This window comes from Cataglyphis hispanica, chromosome 10, assembly GCF_021464435.1.
Source record: "Cataglyphis hispanica isolate Lineage 1 chromosome 10, ULB_Chis1_1.0, whole genome shotgun sequence".
NCBI classification, from domain to species: Eukaryota; Metazoa; Arthropoda; class Insecta; order Hymenoptera; family Formicidae; genus Cataglyphis; species Cataglyphis hispanica.
The window spans coordinates 4,432,525-4,460,259 of record NC_065963.1 but is presented as its reverse complement, the minus strand read 5'-3'; the positions used below and the strand labels follow the sequence as shown (position 1 = coordinate 4,460,259).

At 34.7% G+C, this 27,735-nt stretch overlaps 1 protein-coding gene across 3 annotated transcripts in view; it reads right to left on the bottom strand.

The window, feature by feature from the left end:
• Nucleotides 1–27,735, bottom strand: part of LOC126852545 (fasciclin-3) — a 280,034-nt gene that overhangs the window by 22,569 nt on the left and 229,730 nt on the right. For all 3 annotated transcript variants that reach the window (XM_050597452.1, XM_050597454.1, XM_050597453.1), the window contains exons 2-5: nucleotides 2,162–2,485; nucleotides 1,206–1,340; nucleotides 649–837; nucleotides 156–340 (exon numbers count right to left, since the gene is read on the bottom strand). In XM_050597452.1, the coding sequence (XP_050453409.1) occupies nucleotides 156–340; nucleotides 649–837; nucleotides 1,206–1,340; nucleotides 2,162–2,485 (833 nt within the window). The remainder of the gene's footprint in view (nucleotides 1–155; nucleotides 341–648; nucleotides 838–1,205; nucleotides 1,341–2,161; nucleotides 2,486–27,735) is intronic.

Below are 27,735 nucleotides of genomic sequence, written 5' to 3'. Positions count from 1 at the left end.
TTTATATATGTATATTATTGAAATTATCCTTTATACTCAACAAACAATAATATCATATTATAAATGTTTGAAAAGTTATATTATAGATCGTTGCTGCATTAATGTACATATTAAAGAATTAAAAAAAGAATCAATTTTTAAGAAAGAAAACTTACCAAGTCGACGGCAGTTGAAGTTTCCAATCGATTGCTTTGGTCAGGACGGCCTTCTTCGATCTGCTCTTGATCTACTCGCCATATGAATCGCGGCCTAGGATTCGCATAAATGGTAACATTGATGATTCCCTGTCTGCCAATCACGTATCCGAAATGTTCGAATGTTGTATGCGGCTGAGGTGGATCTATGTAGAAAAAAAGTGCAGTTTCTTTCTGAAATTGACTTATATGACAAGTACAACAAAAAATAATAATGTTTCACCAAATTTCCATTGCAATTTTATATAGTTATTAAATATCAAAAAATTAATTAATACAAAGACAGATTTTATTAACCATTGAATATTAAGGTTGAAGAAGATTCTAAATTTTTAAATAGAAAGAAAAGATGCAACATAGAAAATAAAATTTAAAATTTTAGAAAATATGTATCGATTATTAATAAGGAAGAGAGTTTGTTTTATATGTATATTATAATATCAATATATCTTACAGAATACTTCGAGTTGCAAAGTAGTTTCCTTGGGTTTGTCAAGAGCGATGTGACTGGCCACGCATCGTAATGTTTTACCGTTGTCGGTCCAGTCCAAACTGCGTGAAACGTTTTGCATGGCCAAAGAATTCTCGTCTATATTCGAATCGTAGACGATGGTTCTATCATCGTTGCCAATCGGCTCATCGTCTAGATATTAAGAACAAGAACAATCTTATTTTCTTATCACATTTACTATACGTATAATTTTGTTCCTTCTTTATAATTTCTTAATTAATAAGCAGGTATAATTAATCCAAGGATGTGCAAACAGAATCTTTAAAAAATTCGATTTGTTTTTACATTGCTTATATTACACTTTCAATTAAATTTACTCTTTATTTTAACTTGAAATCAATTTGATTATTACATTTGATCTTTTGCATTATTCCAATTAAGTTTCCTATAGTAATTTTTTTTATTTTAGTTTCTATGAATTTATGTTACAGATTCCGTATGTAAAGTTGAGTATAAAAGAACGCCTTCTTTTTTCTCAAAATATTGAACATTAAACTAACCGAGGAACAACGAGATATTTGCTGCTGGTCGTCCAGACGGAGCGCTGCAACTAATTTCCAATTTTTCGCCCTTTCTGTAGATGTTTCTCTGAACAGATCCGGTACTCGTGCGAAGATCCGGATTATTGGGTGGTCCTAAGCAAGCAAAATAAAATAAAAATTTCTTTGGATCGCTTCATATCGATTGAATTGAATTGAGACAGCACATACTGAGATATATTTTTATCCCAGATTTTATTACATATTTTATCATTTTATCATTCAAAGAGAGTGATTCTCTGAGAGTCAAATAACTTGAATTTAATCTTCTTTGCCACGACGTTTCTTCGCGTTAAAAAAAAAAAAAAAAATTTCCTTCAAGATATTCATGAATTTCGCAATTTATCTTTATCGGGTTTATCTTAAACAGAGTAATTTCGCTCCGGGCGCCTATTTCAGTCTCCGTAAGCAATTTTCTTAAAGAAGATTAATTACTTTTCGAATACAGCTATAGCGCGACTGGAAAACAAACTAGTTCATTTTATTTACTTCTTGTCCGAATTGATATTTTTCTCTTTTTATCATAAATCTTTTATAAATATAGCCTATTTTATTTTTATTGCTTTTTACTATATAATAATATTTTCATTACATTTGCTTGTAAGTACTGTAATACTAAATTTAAAAGAAAAATAATTATATTCATGTATATTATAATAAATTAACATAAACACATTTTCAAATTTAAAATTAAGATCGCTATAAGAAGAAAAAGAAATTCAAAAAATTTGTCTTAGAATAATAATCATGTGTTTAAAACAAAAAAGTATAGAAAGATAAAAAACATACATAAATATTCCCATAAACATTTACAATGACGTTTACAGTTTGTTTATAGTATATCTTTGCAGTCTCTAGACAATTCCTCTGAGTTAGAATCTCATCGAATCAAAATGCTATAACAACAAATGACTTACTCGCAACGATGATTTTCAGAGACGCAGTTGCCTCTTGCCGAGCGGTGACGGTCGTCAGAGAGCATTTGAAGATGCCGTCGTGAGCTTCCTTCACTTTGGCGATACGGACGCCGCACTGGCCAGTCTTGATACCTTCGCCGTAATATTCGATGCCGTCTTCCGCCGGTTCTTCTCCGTTCAGTACTATACTACCCTCGCCAGGTATTTCCACACGGCAAACACGAAGCGATTGTGAGGCTTTGCACAGAATTTGCAAACTCTCACCGACCCGGACAGCTGTTTCCCTTTTCGGCTCGATGTCTATCGACTGATTCGGTCTTGACGCTGAAAGCAGATTAAATAGTTTCGAGTTTAACAATGAGTTTAATTTTATGATCGTATTAATCAATGAATTATGTCATGTAAATATTGTATAATAATTTCGGCTTCGAATATTAGTTCTTAAAATAAAAAAATTTGAGAAATCACACAAGGATCTGCTTTCTATATTTTAAATTATACATCAATATATAAAAAAACGTGTTGTAAAAAATATTATTTTTTCGAGTATTATATATTAAAAAATATATTTTTTAATTTTGATTATTTTAGAGATTTTGAAATTAGCCTAAATCAAATAAAACCAAACTAAATAATTACACTTGACATTTTCGTTCAATCTAATTATGCAACACATATAGATTTCTACATTTAATATTCCATAATATATCGCAAATTATATATTTGACTCCAGTTGTGTAGAAGTGCAATGATCGTGATTATGTTTTTTTCGACAAAGTAAAAAGAAAAAGGAAAAAATGAAAAAAAAAAAAAATTAGCGTAGATTTTAAGGAACACGCATTCGTATCGTGCCGTGTCTGATAAAAAATCGAGAGGGCGATTCGCGCGAGCGAAGATGCCGCGTCTACGAAGATTTACGAGACAAAAAGAAAAGTTGATTAAATCCCCACCTGCACTACTTCTATCACCCTCGTGTATCTTTCTTATACCAACGGCGCTCTGCATTGGAAAGAAAGGTAGCCGACTTTTTCGTCCCCCTATCCGCTCTTTCGTCACTGTAAACCCATCCGACATGCTGGTACACTTAATCCTTATATTGCGCGCCATTGGTTTCGATATAGCTTTACGTTTTTTATTTCGTTAATTGATGTCTTATGAAACGAAACGAAGAAGGGTGTCGTGTGACATTTTTTATCCAAGTAAAAATGTTTTCAATTAAAATTGTGAGTGCACGTTCGTTGGCAGAGCACGTTTCTTAAATGATGTTCTATTTTAATCATATTCTGTCTTCTTATACAGGTGGTCATAAAAGATTTTGTAAACAATTTTTAGCAAAGTTTAAATGTTTACAGGAACTTTACGCAAGAATTCTAACGTAACGGAAACAATAAAGGAACCGCTCATTCAGTATGCCTTTGTTATGCGGCAAACCCTTAAATGTTAGTATGCGCATACGTATTATTAAAATTTCATAACGTGACATAATATTATAATCAAAGCACAATTTTAATATTCATAACGTTTATTTTACATAATATGCAAGATAACTATTTCAGATATATAACTTCTTTTTTCTCCCAACATTTTGTAAAAATAGGGCAAATTATATTTTAAACCTATAGAGCAAAATTATGTATTTATTTTATTATTAATTCGACATATATTTATCCAATTGTAATAAGAAATTTGAAATTAAATCATATTTTTTTTTCTTTTTATACTTAAAAATATTTCAATCATCGTTCGCTTTTCAAAATCAATTATAGAGATATCGATTATAGAGATAAAATTCATATTTTATAATAATCAAAAAAAAGGAGAGAAAAATCTCTAAAATATATTTCTTTCTGTACATGACACATACAATTATTATTCAAATAGCGATCATCATCGCAAGCCTGATGACGCACCTCATCGAGATATTGTATATTTTAGTTTATGTATACGTAAGTATATCTCGTAATAGAGAGCTTAGGCGTAAGAACTCGAATGACCCTGACAAAAAAAAAAACCCTTAAAGAGCTCTCTCATCATAAGGGTTAAATGTAGACGTTTGCTCTTAAATCCTGATGGGGAGGCGTCGCGCGACTCGACGCGCCGGTCGCATCGATCTCCGCATGAGTTTGGAACGTGGCGTGTCATCGACGGAACGACGTGGCGATCTCATGCACGATGCTATTATGATAATGCACTTCAAGAAATATGATAAACTGGGCGTGGCGCGGCCAACGACTATCATATTTCATCCCGTCGACCAGCTGACTGGTCGGTCGCCAGGATAACTCTGAGAGGCAAGCAAGTTCAAATTAATCGATTCTAACATATTTATGTCATTGTCGGATAAACAGACTGCAAAATGAAGTATATAAACCAAGTTGAAGTTATCAAATGTGCTTGTTTGAAAATATATGGAGATATAAAAATGTAATATGGCAAAACACTATAATTCGAGTTAAAAATAATTTGCATCTTTTATGATAAAAGTTGCTTATTAATTTAGTTAAATATATCTTAAAATCCATCCGTATTATTCTGAATTTTTGCTTCCCAAAAAACATCGTAATCCTATGTTTATATTATTATTCAAGTATAAAAATATTGAATCGATATCTTCGGATTTCTCGCATAATTATTATTATTATTGTTGTTGCGCGACACGATCGCAGGTTTTTCTATTTTATTTTCTCTTTTTTTCGCGCGTACACATAACGGCATATTTTTCCGCTCAGATACACTCAACTGCGTTTTCTGTATACGCGAACCGATATTTTGGTTCGCGGCGTGGAATGCAACGGGCCCGTCAGAATCATCGCGCAGTTTTATGGCACGGTATGAACTTTTAAATGCGCTGAAAGCACTTCCGAAAAAATCAATGTTCTCTGGCCAATGTTTTTACTTTTTTTAATGCAGGTACTTTTTTGAAAAGAAAATAAAATAATCTGTGTGTGTGTGTATGTGTGTGTGTATGTATTATCCACGATTTACTTATTTATTAACAATATAATTTAAATTTTATTACGCATTTGTTATACATAATTTTATTTACGCTAATTTAATCTAATCTATTTTATTAGTTTTTCAAAAATTTAATATTTACGTTGGTACTAGCAAATTTAAATCTCCTATGCGATATTTAAAAAATGGTTATTTTTATTTAACGCGGAAAGGATACAATTTTTTTTTAAATTATTTATGCTAATGTGTTTATTTCATTCATTGTATTCTCTTTGATTCCTTCTGATAAAATATTGATAATAAAATCATGCAAGAGATATCCCATGCTTTCTAAAATCGTCGCCGGTTTGGCGCGTCATATTGGTCCGCTAAACCATAGCGAGACCATAAATCCTATTTGATTTTCCGCTCATCAATTTGTTACACTGCCGACGTCACGATCTAATTTGCCCGTAGAATCCGACCAATCGCCACCGCCTGTTCCTGCATCGAGGAACACGCATCCCGAAAGCCGCAGCAACAGATGCGATAATTTACGGATACCGCGCTACGCATCGTTGTGATTATGAAATTGATACGCATGACAGCGCTGTTTTATCTCTTACCTTTTCCCCATGATTTAATTTTAATTCACATATAAATATAATTATAATTATAATTCGCGTTTTTTAAGCTGCATTTTTACTTTCGATTCCAAATGCAATAACACTTATTAAATTTCTGTGACATTTTTTGGAGAGAATAATCATCAGTTTTTTTTTTTTGCATAAGTAATTTTTTTTCTCCCTCTGCATTTCTTTTCTGTGTCATATCGTGAAACGGTGTAACACAACAAGTATCGGATACGCATGCAACCATTCGCACATTCTGATATTTTATGCTCGCTCGTTGTTATTGACTCTCCTCGTTTTGCGACCTCCTCTTCCCGGTGATAACGCGGTGAAGATAATCTTGGTTACCCGGCACGCAACATGCCGGTGCAATTTCGCAGCGATTTCCAATTTTCTCGACTCACTTGCATTGCTCGTCCTGCCCATCCCCCGCGCCCTTTTCCGTTCGCGAAAACGCGATGAAGATGCGGAGATAGGACGAGAGGAGAGAAGCAAGAGGAAATGGAACTATCGAAGCGAAAGAAAAAAAGATGCGTACGTTAAGGCGGATATACACTGTGTCTTTCAACAAAAGAAATTTTCGAAAGTGTTTATTGTACATTTTTTTTTTCACTTCAAATGTTTGAATAAATTCGACATACAAATCTTCAGGAATAAAATTTGTTTCAAATATAGTGAGATTTTGAAATCAATATTTATTATCATCGCTATATATTTTCGACTCTAATTGCGTTAGACACTTGAAGTAGATATTGGCGTATTTTTTAAACTCTAGTAGGGCTTACACTCTTCTCGGTAAGACTTGAATAGTGTATATGCATCTTTAGAGGGACGAGCAGCCGCAGACAGCTTGCGGTGGCGGTTTCACGATGCAACGAGAGGAAGTAATCCCGGCCGGCACTTCTCGTATTAGACATCGTTACATCGCTAATTTTGCTCGACGGGCACCGCGAAAATATCCTCGGCTACCGAGATACACTCATAGAAGCCACTCGTGCGATCGGAGAAAGCATCAGAACTCGTTCTCGTCGCAATCAAATCGAAATGCTGGAGATTAAAATTCGTGCCGTGGGATTATATCTAAAAGTCGCGGACTACAATTGAGATCGCAATGCATGGTAATCAGGTGAAAGATAATAATCTAGTATACGAGCCTGATCTCTAATCATTTAACGAGCCAATAAAATAACGCAAACGCATTAAAAAAATACTCGAATATTTTTTTGCATTCATTTTAACGATATTTCAGAATCAAATAGGGAAATACGAACGTCGTATTAATTTATACAAAAATTCTTTCGCGTGCATTTGTTTATGGATGCGGTTTATGGATTGCAGTTAAATGGTTAACTAATTGACTTTCAAAAGAAGCAGAATGTATGCCAGAATATTTGTAGCGTAGATACGTCAATTTTATGATGCTTCACATCGTATGTCGATGGGCATTTTTCGGAAGCCACTGTTCGATCGAGTTAACTTGATATCCGTTGTGGCCGCCACGATCAGACAAAAGTACTGTATCGCTTGCAAGCTCGTTTTCATTGATTCGATGGATTCATCAGATCAATAATGATTGGATAAAACTTCAGTTTGATTAATATCGCGTATAACAATAAAATGTAAATCGCTTTTAATTTAAACGTTTTAAACTTATTATTATTGAAGAGTGTGTTCATATATATCTTCTTAAGATATCGAAATAAATTTATAATCTTTCATCGTCAATTTTATATATATTTTGTCGTATTCGCGAATAAAATTAATTGTATTTTACAAACTTTGCTACATCGCGACTGTACATTTGCTAATTAGTCATTAATGAGAAGTAACATGTATCATGATTAGTCGTAGAAATCAATATGACGATACACCCACAAGCATGCAATTGCACAGCAGGTAGATAGATATAATTTTGACAGACAGTAAATATTTGCAATGATAGCCAATCCATTTAAGCGACTTATTGATCATATAAACGTTACAATTCAATATGTATAACAATTTTATTAGTCTATATTACAATGTTATATTACGGCGTGAAACGATCAGTGAAGTAAAACACAGCGAAAAAAGTTTGCGTGAATAAACACAACAGCATGCACTTTCAATTTGATTTATCGTTCGTATGCGTGATGATGGGAAAGTCGGATAAGATTCCGAAATACACAATGAGGGAATGAAAAATCTCTGATTGGTGTATTTTGAAGGCCCCGATCCGCGGTCGCGTGTAATTTCATCGCGGTTTTTACAATAAACGAAAATATTTCAGAGAGATACGATTCGCCGATATTTCTCTCGTATATCTCTATTTCTAGTACAATTTAAATTTCGTTACAGACAAATATCGTTGCAGGAATTAGAACGCGAGACAGGAAATCGCAAGCGCGTGTGTGAAACTTTCCCAAATTTTTTTTTTACTTCCACTATAGACAAATTAAGAATGAGGCGCAAAATTGAAGCTTTTACTCGCTGGAAACAGAATTGATCTTGTTTCTTTCATGTTTTACGATCGAGCTGAGTGAAAACTGCGCTATCAAAATAGATCACGCGCGGAAGTTCCTTCCTAAAGTGAGAAAAAGTTGATTGTGATCGAGAAGCCTTGTGATGTGCATCCACGACGATAGAGTTCCCGATGCGTCGCGAACTTCTGCGTTTCGAGAGAGAACGCCAATTCTGATCCGACGGCCGTAAATCCTCGTCGAGATTAAGGGCGGTTTACACGGCAGTAAATCAACTCATCGCGTCGTTGCTTCTTTCTCCATCCCCTTTTCTCTCTCGCGCGCGCTCTCCGGCTCTCTCCTCGTCTTCATCGGCGAGAAACTTTTGAGGCGAGGAGTTTACCGGTAGGATGCGTTTACCACATCGATACTGGCCGAATATCTCCTCTTCCCGTCGACCAGTAAATCGATTTTACTCGGTCTATGATGACGTTGGAATTCAGTTACGTAAACCGGATTTCGTATTAAATAACTGTCGCTCGATGTCCGCTGTGGGACTTCGGCTGCTTCGGTCAATTTCTAGTTAAGTCTCTAGGAGAAGCCGAAGCAACCTTCCATGAGTAATGAAAATAAAAAAGTACCTTCAGAAAAAGCATCCATATAATATATAAATTATAGGCAAAATTATAGATATATATTATATAGATAATTATAGGTATAATTATTATAGATATAATTATAGATATATATCATAGATATATATTATATAGTAGGCTTATAATCATAGGTAAAATATATTGATTTGACATAAAAGCAAAAAAAAAAAAAAAATTTGTCCATTAATTTAATTGTCTATTACATAAATAGACAATTAAATTAAGACATCTAAAATATTTTAATCTTCAGAAATTATCATCCAATAAAACTATCAATATAAATGTAAATATAATATAAATTTAATACTAATATTAAAACGCAACAATTATGTTTCACAATTTTTCAAAATTTCAACCGAAAAGAAATAAACAAAAACGAGTACAAACTTTAAATTATTTATCTCGTTTTAAAACATCACGCAAAAAAAAAGATTTATTTATTATCATCAAGCCGCCTGCAAAGTTTGGCGGTGTAGGTATAGCGCTATTGTTTACATTCCTTTGTGTTGACATTCTCGCGGTGAGACTCAAGCAGGAAAACAGTCTTCCGAGAGACGTGTGTTGCGTCGCATTAATTTTCAAAGTATAATCGCGACAAGTACTTAAGTACTAGCACCGTTTTCATTTATATAATACAAAATAGTGACAAAATAACACGTGAAAAAAAAGAATATAATATTTGTTAGCTGCCGCGATATATTAAAGTACGCATAATCTCGCGCGCGATTAACATCGTAAGTATCATGTAAGATACCGCATAATTGTCATATTCAAGAGATTAGTGCGTGCGGGATCGTAATTAACCATGTTTTCGCAAGTCAGTGTTGTGTGTGTGTCGTGAAGAGAGCGTCAAAGAATGAATAAGAAGGAAGCCTTTTAAGAAAGTGGCGATGATGAAGCGCAACTATAAGGTGAGTGAAAAAAGGTCTTAATATATATAATTTATTTATTTTAATTTTGAATGTAAAGCAGTTTGAGTGAAAAAAATAAAGCCATTTCTTAACGTAATGTTATAATATATATGATATGATATTTGACGTGATAAAAAAGTACACTCCAACTTCGAAATCATAATTTTAATTATTGATTAGATTTCATCTTTTTGTTGTGATATGAAATAATGGAGGTTCGATACATGTCTCGACGATATTGTGCGTTGAACATCGTCAAATATCGTTGTCGTATGCTATGCGGCGATATGATCTCCATTGTCACAGAAATTCAAAGCGAATGCTCAAAGCGTGCCTGTTCTTAAGAAACGTTATCACGCCGTCTACGCTCGTCGTTTTGTCAAAATGACATTACAATGACAATAATGATGATTATATAAATAGCTTTTATGTATATAGCGCAGCTTTCTGTTCAATTATTCGATAATTTCATCGGCAAACGCTTTTAAACTTGCGTAAAAATCAAATATATCCAACAATTGTATTTTAATAAAAAAATAAGCGAATATCTAAAATCAATTTTTTAAAACAATTGATATTAAGGTGCATGGCGTTACGATGCAATATACAGATCGATATTTATCTCATCGGATACGATCTCTCGTCATGAGTGCAAAATTATGTTGTAACGTTAGAACCCTTAATATCAGAGTGAAGGTGTAAACACGAAACCGCGGGCAGGTTATCGTTAAGCCCACGCAATGTGGCGGGCGAAAGTGGACGCGCCTGAAAATAATGATTATGACTCGGCATTTCGCATCGTATTATCCACGGTTATCCATTTTGACAGAAAACGTATAGCTGCGCTACTTCCGACCAATACATATATATATCATGTTCTCCTCATTTATTTTCTGTCAGATATACGAAACAATCACCAAAATGCAATTAAATAAATATTACAAAAATTTAAATGCACCAATCTTTATGTTTATTAATTTGAAATAACCAAGTAAAATATAAAAGCTCAATCGGATAAATTGAACAATCTTAAATTGTATCTAAAAATATTATACTATACTCGAAATTTCAACTAAATAAATCAAGTGCTCAATAAATCATACTATGTTGAAAACTTTAGTTAAGATAAATAAATCAGGTTATACACGGATTATAAATAAAATGCATTAAAAAGTGAAGCTATAAAAAATATTGAACTGTATCAATAAACTGAAATACCTTGAAAGCTGTGATTCAAGTTAAATAAACTGAGAGGGAATCGCGACATAAAATTAAATCACCCTTCAAAAATTTAGTTAGGTTAAGCGGATGAAACTACAGATTGAAAAATTTGGTTGAGCGGATCAAGCTATTGATCGAAAAAACGTGTTGAAACAGGAGAGAAGCGCGTGCGGCTTTAGTTTAAAATGTGCTTTCATCCGAGTATTTATACAATTCAATCCATTAAAGTACTCGGTGAAAATAGTGCAAATCAGAATAATATCCATGTGAATGAAATCGAATCGATATTTTAATTAATTAGATATGATCAAAGTACTTTTAATGTATTAGCGATGGTATCGCTATGTCATTGTAGATAGATTTAATGCGGGACATTGCTTATTCTGTTATTATGACCGATCAATATTCCAAATTGGTCGGCAAACTTTAGACATCTAAGTTTTAAGAAAAATCGGATGCGCCGCATAAATTTGCTTTTCTTCACGGACATCTTTACTAAATTAATAAATTTTTTAATCCTAATAAAAATTTTGTAATTACGCTAAGCTAAAGAATTTCACAAAGCTTAATTGTAGCTAGAAATATTTTTATTATTGGGGAAATTTTCGAAGAAAAGAGATCACTGAATTGTGAGACTCGATGAATTATATCATTGACGAGATTGGATTCTTTATTCGCGTGAAGATCAAGTTGCCGTATTTTGAACAAATTCCAAGAAATACATTCCACGGCTAAAGCTTCATCAGATAAGACTGGTGGGAAAGGACTTATTAGCTAGGCAAGAAACAATGCCGTTCCACATTCAACTGACTAATCCGCGATGTTACCGCGGATTACTAATGTCTTCTATCCTCTATTTTGTTGCTTGTTTTCCTCGTCTCGTTAGCGACGAATGCCGGCTTTACCTTCCGCGATTTCCCGAAAACGCGATTCTGCGGCGACATTCTCGGTATTGTCTTGATACAATAAGTATCAGGCACAAGAGAAGCGTATTTACTTTTGAGGAAGTAGAACGGAAGTTAAATTCTATTATTATTCCCATCTCATTTCTTATATTAAAGATTATATAATTTAATTTTTACAATCCTCTTCAAATTTTTTTTTTATTTCGTATCAATATAATCTGTCGAAGCAATAATTTAGAGAACACACGCGAATAGTTAGATAAAAAAAAAAAAATTTATATTAAGTATAAAATTTTATTACAATATTCTCTTTAAAAACAGAAGGCATATTAAACATATAAGTATTATGAATTAACGAAAGTAAATCAATATTTTTTGTGACGCAAACAGGCAAAATTGACGATCGGATTAACGAAAAGAGTTTTACATTGTCGATGAGAATATACTTGAGCACGATTTGAATTTCAAGTTGTTCGAGTACCTGGCATGAATGGAAAATAGGCGAATTAAAAGAGATTGGTAGGAATGTATATCCTCTGTAGAATTAAATTCCGATTTTTTTTTTTTAAAAGTCAGATCTAACTTTAAATCTAACTTTTTTTTTTAACTCATACATACCTCTTGTCTTGTAAAAAAAAATTCCTATACAAAAAAAGAAAAAATTTTATTTTAATAATTTTAATAAGACACACAATTGAGGATTAAAAAGATTTCTTAACAATAAAATTAAATCATGTCAATAATTTTTTTTTTAAATTTAGGTATTTTAATATATCACTATAATGTATCCGATAATAAAAATGATAAAATTATAAATAATTTGTCGTTGTTTTCAATAAATTAATAATTGCATAGAGAAAGACTGAACAAAACTCTGTAATTAAAAAATCTAATCTCATAGAATGAATTCTTATCAATCTCTTTTACTTCACGCGTACATTTTTTTGGAAAAACTGATTCAAATATGTAAACGCAAATGTATCTGCATAATATATGTGTAATAACGCATATATACACGTGCGTTTCGGACTTCGCATATTCGGCGAACGGAAACACGAATTGCTAGCAAGCTGACCTTCCACATGGGAATGTAACACTAATTAGTGACTCCGTTCTGTGAAACGCGGATGCGTAAAATGAATCTCGCCGAGCATTCTCGAAAATATTCACAAAAATCCGTGCTACGCTGTGCTCCGAACGAGAATAACGATCATGAAATTAACGGAGAGATACCACCATATTTTTTTCTTTATTTTTTTATTTTTTTTTTTATTTTTGATATATCATCGAAATTCCGTCGCAGTGAATATAGTAATAAAAGTATATCGGTTTTTTAATGCTTCTCGTTGAAAAACATTATTATAAGGAAAATATATCATTTTACAAAAAAGATATGATTTTTTTGCATTCGTGTAGTTTTGCAGATGAAACATCGATATGGTCTAAATGGTAGATAAAAGATTAAAATATAAACCTTTTTAACATTCACAATTACAATAAAATAGTATTAAATCAATTAAATGGCTAATATAAATTAAATGATAGTTTAATTATGATGAAAGTAAATTATATCAATGTATCATAGTGCTAGCAATGTTTGCTAGCATTATTAGTTAATAGAATTATTTCAGTTTTGCAAAATTTTTTCTTTGGTATATATTTGAACGACGTATGATAATTTCAACTATCTTATCTGTTAATAGAGATTATATCGATGATACAGAATTAAGCGAATTTATCTCGATATCTTCCTACGGAAATTTTTTCCCGAATTTAATAAAACAGAAAGAGTTTCGTTTTATTTGAGCAATGTCAAAGAGATCAAAAGATATTAGTGTATGGTTGATCGCATCCTAGCTTTTGCTGAGGATTTCATTTACGTTCGGTTCTTTCCATTTGTTTCGGAAGCATACAATGTAAATTTACGACGGATGAAGCTTTCAAAGTCAGAAGTGAAAGCTAGTGAAGAGTGATCGTCCAATGGATAAAACAATGTATATTTGTTATAGAAATGAGAGAAATTTAAAGAACGCAGTGATTCCTATGTGTTCGTTATCTGCATTTCTCATAGTTTCTTTCGCATAAATTTCATTCTATACTTGTCTTAGCAGATTCAGTTGCTATTGTTCAACTCATATTAAGACTCTTATTAAAATACAGCAAAAAGTACAAGTGTTAAAGAAAATATTGTATATAAGCCCAAAATATTTTAACTTTGCTTAAAATATAATTAAAAATTATCTAGGTTCTCCAGTTTTATAACATTAAATTCATTAAAAATTAAAAGATCACGTAGAGAATTATACAAAAATTAATTTCGACTAAATATTTTTTTATCATACATTTTGGAAAATGATGTATATTTTAATGTCTGTCGTTAAGGAACTTGTCTTAAAAGAGCAATAAAATCCTTTTCTCTGTGCCTCTCTCAAAAATCCGTCATGAGAGAGATTGGTAGAAATTACTCCGCGGTCGATTGAATCGCACCCCATTGTTTACTCGCGAACTCGTGACAATTGCCGATATCGGACGGACATTGAGGCGACATACACGAATATAGAAGAGCGAATCTACAAAAACGCGAATCAAACTGTTGGTAGTCATTGCTGCGAAAAGAACGAGGTCTCAAAAATCTCGACCGCCATTACTGCCGACTGCGGATTTCATTTGAACGCGGCTTAGGGTTCTCGTAGTCTGGTCTCTCCTAATGAAGGCGACTTTTTCTTTTCCCCATTGCTCGTCCCTCTATCCTTCGAGCCCTACCCTTTCATTCTCCCACGTTTCTCCTCGATCCTGCTATTCCTTTTTTTTTTCACTCTCGTTTCCCGGCGCCCTGTTTGCCCTGCATCCCTATCTCAGCTCCGCTCTTTGAACAAGATGAAGAGTACCGCGAGATGAATGTTATCATCGCACCGCCAGATGCAGTTTGAAATGGCAACGAAAGAGTCAGGATGAACAGAGACTACCCGGCATAATTAAAACTTGTACCAGTGCGTCGCGCATTTCGAAGATTAGAAATATATATGTATATATTAATCGCTAGTATTCTATTTACTTACTCTACGTACTTGTTAAAAGCTTGTTATTTGCTTTTCTCTGTCTTATTTGTTCAAATTTCAATTTAATCACTTATTTATTACAATATTTTATTTATTTCCATTATCAACATAGTTTTAGATTTTTATTCCGATATTTTCACATATGTCTTTAATTTTGATTTCAACTCTGATAAAATAGACAATATGAACATTTATTGAGTAAATAAATTTTAAACATTCACACACATCGACACACATTCATTCACATCGATACATAGCAAATAATATATTAAATATTAAAAAAGGTAATGGCTACAAATAACCATAAAAAATTTGCTGTCCAAACAATAACAAAAAAAGAGATATTTCGGTTATTCTGTTAGGAAACGAACACATGTGTGAAAAAAAATATTTAAAATTTAAAATAAATTTTTTCTTCAATGTTAATAAATCTCCGTATAACTATTTCCGTAAATAATGAATCATGCACATGTTTGCAGATCTGCATAAGAAAGGTGATTTGAATTATTACATAAAGTTGAGGCAACGATGAAAAGTTCGTTCGTGTATAGCGCACGATATTCATTTAAAGCGGATGCATTTCGATCCCGATGGCACGTAACATGTTGCCACAATTGAAACGGAATCCGACTTGGTAACAGTTTTATCGAATTGCGGCCGTATGTTTCGAGTAATTAACGCGTTCATCGCGCGGATGGGATTCGAGGGAAACTCGATTAATTGCGTGCGAAGCGGCAATTTCGACGTTTGAATCACGATAAAATCCATTGAGCCGCGAAAGTAAGCCGCCGCATGTTATAATTTTCAATTAACTTTGCTGAATTACTCGGGCATCTCGAATGGGATAAAAGAAATACATTACGACGATAATATAATTTCGCTATATTTATCTTTGAACAATCTATTTCTCAATTGATTTCATATTCTCGTGAAAAATTTTGTCTCGCTCATGTATATTTTATTATTTATAATTTTTAATGTTTAAAGCTTTATTTCTTTTCATCCGCATAATTTCAAGATGTACACAAGTAATATTAAGGATAAGTGTTTTCATTCTTATAAAAAGAAATATATAGACATATTTATTTACCACGGCATTTCAATTTCGCGTAGGAGAAAACTCTCAAAAGTTATCATAAAATTTTGCTTCCCCTGAAATATAAGAAAACAAACGCGTGTGGCGCGAAAATATCTCGGCAGTGCATTAAACAACAAATCATATCCCACGAGACATCTAGGGCGAAGGCAACGCCAACGGGGCGATGGCTACCCTCCAGCGCAATCTCAATAAAGCACGCCAGGGAGAGTTGCCGTTTATTTCAATTCTTCAGCGGTTAAGACACGTTAAAGTGAGGGCAAGCACCGCGTAAATACGGCGATTCGCACAGTCGACTGATTATTTGCAGCCAGAATTCTCGAGAACCTCGCCAAATTGTACACCCGGGAATTAAAACCGCGCCATGGCTCTTCCCATTTCCTTCTCGCTCTCTATCTAAACTTGATGGGCAACGGGAAATAAAATCACGAGAACAAAGATTTTCCTCACGTCTAATAATAATATAAGCGTCGCCGGATAAACGCTATAATGAAATCGCTTTCGGATTGCGGAGAACTTTCAAGCGAAAATGATGCGGACGAATTAACTCGTTTTCGGGCATTATCTTTTCCTCACTCGCCATTAAACGGCACAAATAAGGGCAGAAAATATTTGGGGCTCGCAGAGCGGAGTTTTCCCGGATGTATTTCCCCGTTACTGAAGTTGACGTTATCGCACTTTTACTAATGATCCCCTCGCGCAACCCGCTCGCTTCTTGTTTGTTTCACGAAACGTCATTAGCATCTGGTGGCTGGGAAAAAGGAGGAATGCTTTCTGATATCTTACATCTGGCAAGCACTCGATGCCAAAATATTTCTCGCAACGTCTTTCGAAAAAGTTATTCGACTAAATCAATTTAATGCCATTAATCGTATAAATATCGATTTAGTTTAATCAAAGTTATCAAAATTGCTTATTTTTATTGCTTTATATATTTTATTTATGCAAACAATAAAAATTTACTTATCTATTACTCTTTCTGTAAGTTATTAAAGGTTAATATTTTATTATTAAAGGTTAATTTTTTTTAAATTCCACGATAATGAAAGATAAATTATTACGAACAATGGCATATATTGTTATTCCAAATTCGCGTTATATATTTTCACATATATATTGAAAATATGTCGTGAATGTCGCCATGAATGTCTCACGGAACGTGCAGCAAAATTTAATTGCATTTTTGCACAAGTCCGGACAACCGTAGGAACGCACTCATTTTTCCGCATGGCACGCTCATGCGAGGGATAAATTCGAGATATGAGTGTCGACGTACGTTGATAAATGTGTTTGTGGTAGAAGACACGCTCAGAATATGGAGCAAGAGATATACTATCAGTATAATAAATCGTTTCTGACTTGGCATTCGCCTTGCTCACTTCGGGGACCTATTTCGGCGCTGTCATTTAAATACCGTCGCAAATTTAGATGTAGCACGCGATAACACAATAATATTTCAAATTTGGATATATAAACTCGGTATCTATTGTAATTGAAAATAAGTCGGAACATTGTTGTCGAAATTATTTTAAAATTATAGCCCGTTATTACTTGTACAATTAAAATAAATAATAACCATTTTTTATTGGCTATATAGACAGAATATTTCAGTCACACTTTCGAGTAATATTAGAATTTAATTTGTAGCCTATATTGCTTCAATTTATTTAGCCGCAATCCAATAAAATCTAGCTCTATCAACAAATTTAAATGCATCATGCCGCGTTATACATATAGCGTACTACTGAAATTAGCTATTCCCTCTTTCTTTTTCATTTATATATATACATTTATATTTACACATATGTTAATAAAATTATATAGATAAATTATACAATAAAATAACTTTGTAAAATGAAAGAGAGAGCAGTTACATCAAATATGTGCCTTCGACAAAAAATATAATGCAGCGATTCGATCTGTTTTCTCTATATATTCAGCACTCTAACATAAATCATTACAACACGCCGAAATTTTTCTAGCGGAATTGAGCTGAATTTCGTAGTCAGTTGCGTTTCGCGAGGACGTCGATTTGCACGCTCGTCGTCGTGCCGAAAAAAAATACCGAAAAGTCTACGAAAGTCCGACGTAATGTCGACGTGTGTCCTTACCCATCTTCCTCTGGCAAGCACGCATCCTCGCTTCTCTCCTTCTCCTTTCCTCTCTCACCCGAGAGATCAGATTGGAGCTTATTTCGATGCGAATCGAACGCGGATTCAGGATATCAACGTCGGGATATTCAGGATATCATCCCCGAATAAAATCTTCATAATAAAGCGTCGCTGGCGCGACGCGGTTGCTTTGCCATCCAACTGGCGATCTCACCGGAAAGTCAAATGAATTATCGCGTCGAGCGTAGAAAATCACCTGCCAATTTCTCATTCCTCAATTTTTCATCGTGTCGCTTTTCTACTTTCCACTTCTCTCTCCCCGTTCTCCTCCCAGCGCGATCGTGACGATAAATTATACTGTGTACTTTGGTATCAAACGCGCGAGTTCGATTTGTGATGCTTGAGTGTGACTTGGGACTATAAAACGATTCCCAATCCGAATATTCGAATATGCAATTGCAGTTTGATCGTACGGAGGCGAATAATTTTAATAAATCATAATGACAGATAAGGTGGATATTTGAACCAAACGTTCAAAAATATATCGAACCAGAAATCTAATATATGAATATTTATAATTTTATATGACAATCTTTGTGAGAGATCTCATAACTAATATTTCATTATTAATATCAATATTTTATTAAAATTCAATGAATAATGTAAACTATTTCATCTCTACTACATTCATTTATTATCCAGAAATATTAATTTCTGGATAATAAATTATTATAGCTGCAAAATGTAAATTTTATAGTTAGATTAAATATATAAAATTTCAGGAAATAGATTCCAATCTATACAGATCAGTCATTTAAAATGACTTCATTTAAACATTATAATTTATAGTTATTTATATAAAGTAACTAATAAATATATAATTATGTGTGTATTCCAAAACATTTATCGTGATAACATAATAAGTGATAAAAAATAGACTAAACAAACTTTATTGATTTTTTCAATATTAATATTCGCGACATAATGTTCTTTTCTCTTTAAAATTTTCAACTTTATTAATCGAAGAATTCATAAAAGAAAGAAGTACAGAGCGGTAGCTTCACGATACCCTGCATAGTTCAATGATCGCAACCGAAACACGTATATGCTCACGTACGCACACGCTCGACCGCGAACAAAAGCGGCAAAAAGAGCCTTGAAAAAAAGGGCCACGCTTGAACGGTGTCAATGTTTTCGGATTCGGCTCGCTGGCGAAAAAAAAAAAAAATAAACCCATCGCGAAGGCCGCGCCTGCGAGAGACACGCCGTCAGAAAAGAATCAATCTCGCAGAAGGTAACAACGTCGATAATCGGCCAAAGACTTGGCTTTTCATCGTCGTGAATTCGGGGGCAGGCGCCCGGATATTAAATCAGCATCCCCCTCGTGCGCCGCTCGCCGGTTTTTGCCGACGTTGTGCGGTTTCAGCAACATCGATACGCCACCGCCGCCTCTCAAAGCCCGGGGTTCTTCACGCCTCTGCGCCGAAACAATTGCAAGCTCGAAAGTTCGTTCGGGCGTGAGATAAACTGGAACCTGTTGCGGAGCAAGTCCGGACGAGGAGAGAGAAGGGCAAGGAAAATTTGATTTTTCGGAGCAAGAATGGTCCAGCAAGTCGCGTCACGTGTATCGTTCGAACAATATAATTCGTACTTCGAGTTTTCTCGATTTAAAAAAAAAAAAATCTGATGAAAACATATTTTTTACAATCAGAGATTGGCTCAAACTCATTCCGCAAATATACGGTTTCGAAATAAATTACACGATATTGGAATTTAATAAGCACAAATGAATATAAGAATATTTTATTAAAAATTACAAAGAGAAATTTTTATGGGCATAATACGAAATATTAAATTCCCTTATATGTTATCGTTTGCGTGTACGGTGAAGTACTATTTCACAAGACACAACACACATTCCGAATTCAAAGTTGCCACGAAGACAGACGTAACGCTATTTAAACCGATCCGACGCATCTAATATCTGCGAGCAGACAGTGTCTCGCGTTTGAATAGATGCAGGTACAAACCTCTCTCGCAGTTGCAGCACCGATCTCTCGTCCTGATAACAAACTGAACGAGACACAACCACCTTAGCAAGCTGGCAACGTAATGCAGCTGCGCCGAATGCTACATAAATTCGTACACGTCCGCGGTGAGAATCTAAATTTCCATTCTTTATCGCGAAATATTGTACATGCAAAAGAAAAAGATAAACCTCATCGCATGTGATAAAATTTTGATAACAATAGACGAGATATAAATCGCATAAATGAAATATGTTGTTTATTAGTATAAATTACATACGATTTCGTTCTTCGTTCAAGATAATTGTCGAGAAAGGAACATCCTAAAGTAAGTTCGTTTCAGAAAACGTGACGTCTTGACGATTGTGTCATCGCGAGACATAATTCTGCTGAGAACACGGTAGCACGTTCATCCGCGACGCGGAAACGCTACGGAGTGACGAACGAGAAAGAACGCGTGAGGCGTGCATGAACAGGTGTTTGAAGAAGGATAATATGTCGAGAATTTACTAGGTTCATATGCGCGACGACGCGCTCTACTTCGACCGACGCCAAGTCGCATACCGATCGGCGACGAGTCTGACAGGAAACGTAAAAACGACTTTATGTTGAAACTTTTCGTTTCGAAGAATCGCTCATATTTTTAGCTTACTCACGAGATTCAATTGAGATAATAAGGACGCATTAATTGTCCACTAGCTTTATCCCTCTTTTATAAGACGAGTTTCGGATCAATTAATAACAAAGATAGTTTAAATTTCTTCCTGAAATTTTTTCGATTTCTTCATTTTCTAATTTTATATTTTATTATCCTTAAGAAATCTTGTTATGACCCTATTTTGTTAAATATTCCTTGTTATGATGTATGTAATATTCTTCATATTATATATATATATAATATATCACATATACATATATAATTTATATTTTTACCAATTTCCTTATTTGATGCGCCATTAATATTTTATATTCTTCGTAGAACTCACATAATTATTCGCGCTTCTTCTGTTTTTCCCTTTTTAAAAGGATGTTGTCAACTCACCTGTAACAGAAAAAATATGCACAATTAAATACGATGATCAGAAGCGAATATATATTTTTTGTCGCATTAAAATAATGTTCATAAATAAATTCAACGATAGCGAAAGCAGAAAAAAGATAAGGGCAATCGGACGGAAGATTAAAAAATTGATGTTACATATCACATTAGATTATAATGTAACGATTGATATTTATAGCACTTACTTATGCATCCACATCTCTGTGACGTAACGTTAATATCTCTATGGGCATGTTTCATATGTCGGGCGCATAGGTCGGCACAGAGAGAGGCTATCGACTATCGGCTCGGTACGATAGTCAACGACGGAACGCGACCTCCGGATTGTCCCGCGGCGATGTATGTATCGACGTGCGGCAGATATATCGGCTTCCGCGCGAGCCGTCACGGTCCTTCGAACGATGCCATTACACGCGCCACGTGTTCAGAATTGGATCTTTGGACGTCACGGGCTCGCATCCCGTAATTTATCAGGGAGTCGCGGCCGGTAATAGGGTCACTTGCCAACACAAAGCGCCTGAACCAATCGTTTCTACCGTTCGAAATCCGCGAGAGACTCCGTAACTGATTGTTAAAAAAGAATAAAAATCACGTCCGAGTTCCTTTTCTCTTTCCCCGCTCGTACGAAACTACTTTTACACGGCGCGGAATCGATACCCTTAATACAGAATTATTTCTAACGCAAACGTACGTCTCACGATTTTTAGATTCCATCTATCATATATCTTGATTTCATTCTCGGTAATTTCTCTTTTATGAGCAACGTATCACGACCATAAACGAGCCTAAAATTACGCTCACGTACTACTGGCGATAAGAAAATTAGCCGGAAGGAATTTTTCGCCATCATTGATTTACCAAAATTGCTTAGTGGATATAAAAAATATATACCTGAGAAAAAATCCACGTATTTGTGACATGACCTTTACGTGCAATAGAACATAATCTGAGCATAAAATAAACAGAGATAGAAAAACGCGATGCGTTCGTAAATTAAAGATTTCTTTCTGAAAAAAAGATATAATTTATACGAGGTTGTAACATTATAATATTATAATTATTGTGACGCGCGTGACTAATCGTATCTCGAGATACATCAAACTCGCGGATAATCCAGCGCGCGGACCCTTATTGGAAGCGGATCCTTATTGTGTTTGCGCATCGTGATGTTACGACTATTGTGGACTATTGCCCCAGGTGTTTGATGACCCAAGCGGTCTTTAGACGTCACTCGATCCATACCTCGTAATTCATCAAAGGCACTGTGCGTGCGCTTTGACGTAAAGCTGATGGATTGGCGTGTACTTTGTGACGGAGTGCCTAAGCTACGTCAAGGTGGTTGTGTGCTCGCAGAAGAAACAGATTTCTTTAGTTTTCTTTAGTTTTCTTTAGAATCGATCAACAGGCGTAATTGGCCTTCGGCCAGAATTAATTAATACTTATAGAGTTGAGAATTAAAAGTAACTAATACATCATTTGTTTATTTTTGTTAGCAATAATCACAATAAATTTGCCGTAATTTCATAAAAAAATGTTTTAAAAATATATTATAACAAATTATAAAATATGTATTTAAAGAGATAAATTTATTATGTATACAATTAAACGTTTAACACACAATACTGCGATAAATATTTGTTTGCAAAAAAAATGATGAGACATTAAAAAATGGAAGCGTCGTTATATGAAACTATTATAATATTTCATTTACTTAATTTATTTGTTTGAAATTTTACGCTTATATTTTAGCAAATCTGAAATTCGGTTTGGAGCAAAATCCGATAATTAGTCCCGGAATACATCGCAAGGTAATTTCCAAATGAGGGATATGCTTACACAAGACTTGTTTATGACTAACGGGGAAATGTGCGCATACAACGTATGCATGGAGTAAATTACACTTTGAATATCGCAATGTGATGCAATAGAGATGCAATACTGTATTATTGCATTTATTTGATATAAGAAATTATTTTTCGATCTATCACTGTATATATTTAAAAATAATATCTCTTATACAAATAATAATGATTTTGTCAAAGTTATTATCGTTTCTCTCGATTACTGTAATAAAAAAAAATTGTTTTATTCTCATTTATTTTCTCCCAAATAAAACTTCCCTTTCTATTTCATTTTCTCTATAATATCTTATCTATCATTTGCCGAGTTTGTTCAATAAATTATATCCATATCACATCTCGCGTAGAATGTTCTTTGACGCATGATGCGTGTCGAATTAGTGAGAATGAAATGAAATTTACTTACGCGAAGGAGAGACAAGAAAGAGTAAATATCAGTCTCGTGATTCTCAGGATTTCCTACCGTGTGACTTTGCTTCTGCATTAAAGTCGGCGACGTTACGGCAAGAGAGAGAAACAGAGAGAGAGAAAGAGAGAGAAGTCGTATAATTCTCTCGTATAATCCATATATCCGCCGCCTATCTATTCTCGGATTGTTACATCTGACTCCGAGATGATTCAAGCAAAGGCTACTAAAATCGGAGAAGATATTGCGCCTTGTAAATCGACTATGTCCTGCCAGATGGATTATGCTTGTGCTCAAGGAGCTTACGCGCTGAGTTAATAATTCAAGTTATAAATCATCGTTGGCAGACGGATTCTATCGCGTCTCTCCCAATATTCTTCATTATTCGCCCTATTACGAATTTAATTACTGGATCGCAAACACACAATTACGAACACCGCATTTAATTAAATCGTGGTTTACATCGAAATTCGCTCAGCGATATGTTTTGCGATACATCATTGCGACAACAAACGTCACTTTGCGATTATATTATAATGCTCGGATTTTACTGCAAATTTATTAGAATATTGATCTATTGTAACACATGAATTCAGTAAGAGCGGAACTCTGTCATAATATATTCCTTTATCGTGTATATTGCGTATGTTATCATGTATATCACATCATGCATATCATATCATGTATATTATCACGTACATCGCGCTTAATTAATGCATTCACCATTTTAGCATGCTGCATATTATGATATTTCACGGTATATATTATAATAGCAAAACATTAAACTATAATATTATTTTTGATATAGAAATTTATTCGAACAGCAGTCTTTTCAAGTAAATTTATCATCGCGCAGAGAGACAGAAAGAGAAAGAGAAAGGCAAAGGAGAAATTACTTCAACGTCTCTCTCCTCTCGTATATTCAGACATTTAGGCAAGTTCACTAAAGTGCGAAAAGGAATGTCGTATTAGGTCAGAAAGTTTCTGTCTCGCGGTCGGCATAAAGTACAGCGCAGACATACCCCCTTAAAACCGATCCCTGCTGAATATAATTATCTACGAGATGCAGGGGCGGAGAACAGTAAATGGGATTCTTCACCGGAGAAGTAAGAGCGAAACCCATCATCTTGCTAACGGGTGTTCGATTCGTAGGAAAGTTGAGCCGAGATAGTATTTCAACCTCGAATAAACTGTCGGCGAAACTGCCTTTTGCGTTAAACATCAGGTACAGATATTTCTTCGAACGCGTATATCACAATTATTTTTTTAAACATTTTCACCAGTAAAAGAAAGGTATAAATTATTCGAACAATAAGTTTGTACAATATGTCATAATGATGCAATTTAAGAAATAATCTATAAAAATATTTAAGTATTTATAAATATGCATACACTCTATGATTTTTATCGAAATTCTAGGTGATATATTTGTTGTTCCATACTTCAATTTTAACAAAATTCATCTAGATTTTGAAATAACATTTTCATCCTGTTTGAATAATAATGAAAAATTTCGTTTTGATTATCCGTATGAAAGTCGAATTTAATTATTTCGATTGTGTCCGAGATTTTGGTCCAGATTTGTTTTTATTTGCTTTAAATGCTTTTGCTTTCGTTAAATTATCGGTGATTGATACACACGCACGTCTCTTATCTATAGATAGCTCTCAATCGCTCGCCATTAAGCTCTCAATACTGAACGGGCAAATTGAATCAGCCCAATTCTTGACTAATTGTACGAACAGAGGAATATAACGCTTTTACGCCGCGATATGAAATATTTCCATATCCGCACCACCGTCGCAAAGCATCGCAGTAATGACGTTATGGCAGAATGGCGCAAAGGGCGCCGACGAACATTGGCGCTCGTGGCATCACGCGGTCCCAGGCGACGGAATAACAACGGTGACGAAGTTTCGCGTTTCATGTCGATTAAATATTCCACGTTACAACACGCGCCAATCTGGCGTCGCAAGTCGATTCTCTCGTCGTTATACACGCTATTTCGCGCGCGAATCGTTTTTCCACGATATGAAGTTTTGCGAGAGACATAACTCCCCTCAGCGTTACGATGCTTTTTAGACAAAGAAATTGCTCACGGGAATAAACCCTGGTACGTGTGCGCGATCCATATAGATCTTTCCCCTTCTTTTTTTCCCTCTTCTGGGACTCTCTTAGAAAGTTCGCTGACAGAAAAATAACATCAGATTTCGATCAATCGCGTGTATACACACTGGCATTTCGTGAGAGTGTCATGACGACCGAAAATGGTATCTTATGGTGAGATTGCTCGCTGAATCTTTTTCAGATTTCCGCGTGATTTTATTCGTATGCAAGATGCTCCTGATATCAGCAGAGTCATTCACAAATTAATATATGCAACGTTATTCTTAAAATCTAGGATAGTTGAGGGATTTATATGTTTTTAGTAACAAAAAAAACAATAATGATATAAATCCATGCGCTTATTTTGAATAAGCTTTCACATATTTATTTACACATATAAATTTTTGTTACAAATTATAAGTATAATCTAGGTATTGTTTTATTTTCTATGTATTTTCTTTTATCTATATCTCGTGTAAAAAAAAGATTCGAATATCTGACATACGATACTTAGCACATTATAAACTTTTATTAAAATCACAATTATGTCTGTCACACAAACATTAAAATTACATAAACAAATTGAAATTCTGGAGATCGGAGGTAAAACGCTTTGCGTTTATTTACAAATGCGTGATACGTTGTTATTTAACTCCAACTTTTATCATATACAAAAGCATTCGACCGTGTCAACTAAGTCAATTACGCAAAACAAGCCATATCATTATCTGTCGACAGGATGTAGAAGAGAGTATAAAGTTCATTTCGTCATAAAGTTCATTAGTTCGTAACGGATGGCATTCTAGAAACATTAAAAAAAAACTGATTTATATAAACTTCCGTCATCGCGCGATAACGCGGCATGATTGGTGTTGAACTCGTAAGATTCATATCGTCATACAAATAGAGGGATAGTTACTAATACATAGACTTAGACACAGACACGCTGCCACGAGACGATGTACGCTTTCCTTCCGCGCGATAACTTAACTATCTCTCCCCCGAGTCTCGAGAATCTCCCATGAGAAGTTTCGCAGGAGCACGAGCGATTATCCGAGTTGTTCTCTCCGATTGTGGTAAGCATACGGAGACATGAATGTACGAGCATGTCCCGTCATGCGCATCTATAAACTAAGTTACAGATACCCAGAGGGATAAAACGCAGGGGGAGCGAGGAATAGCCGGTATTAAGCTCGCGCTGTATTACGTAGTTTAGCGCGTTGATAACAGCGCGCGGCTATCCGCGTGAAACACATCGCGGAAAACTTTAACGTCATCCGATCTATGCGACAATATAAAGAAACGTCAGCCCTTCTCTCTTCCCTTCGCCGAATCAGTTTTCAAAATCTTTCCGCTTAAATTCATAGAGCCTTAAAATTTACACATCTTCATTTAAGACTCTACTTAAGCTTGTGAGCGTTTTTCATACATCTCTTGGATATTTTACACGTATACTTTCTTAAAAAAAAAAAAACTTTATTTTCCTAAAACAACGAGTACTAATATTTAAGAGATATGTGAGTAGTGTTCTAATTTGAGTCGAGAGTAATTTTAACCATGTCTGAGAAAGGGAGAATTAATATTAAAGTCGCAGATTAGAATATCCCTCTCTTCCTCCCCCCCCTCCCCAAGATTATACGTTGCTTGAATTTCGTGCGGCTCGTGTCGCAGTCGTATAACGGTGGAAAGGTCCGGCGATTAAAAAAAAAAATGTGTACGCCAGCGTGCGGGCGGGGCATTTACATGCAAATCCTGTATATTGTACAATAGTATCATACACGCGGGGCTGCCGTAGTTGGCAGTTCGCCCTCTCGTGATGAGGAAGCAGGGAAAGCGCGTTAAGTTTATACCTAACGCGGAATTACCTAGTTTAACACGCAGATAACCTCCCGCAAAATCTGCCCGCTCCTCTTTAACCGCAGAGATCGTTTCACTCGTCCCTTTTATACAATTCGTCGTTTACGAATATGTGTCTTTCGGCGACGATGACATTGTCATTTAGGTCTTACTCGTCTCCCCCCCTCTCCCCCTCCTCCATCATATACACATACTCGTACATTCAATTCGAGTTAATGGGATTTTATCTGACGAATATTTGCCGAAATTACTTTTTATTCTGTTCCGTGACTGACGATAAAAAATTAAGCTCATTA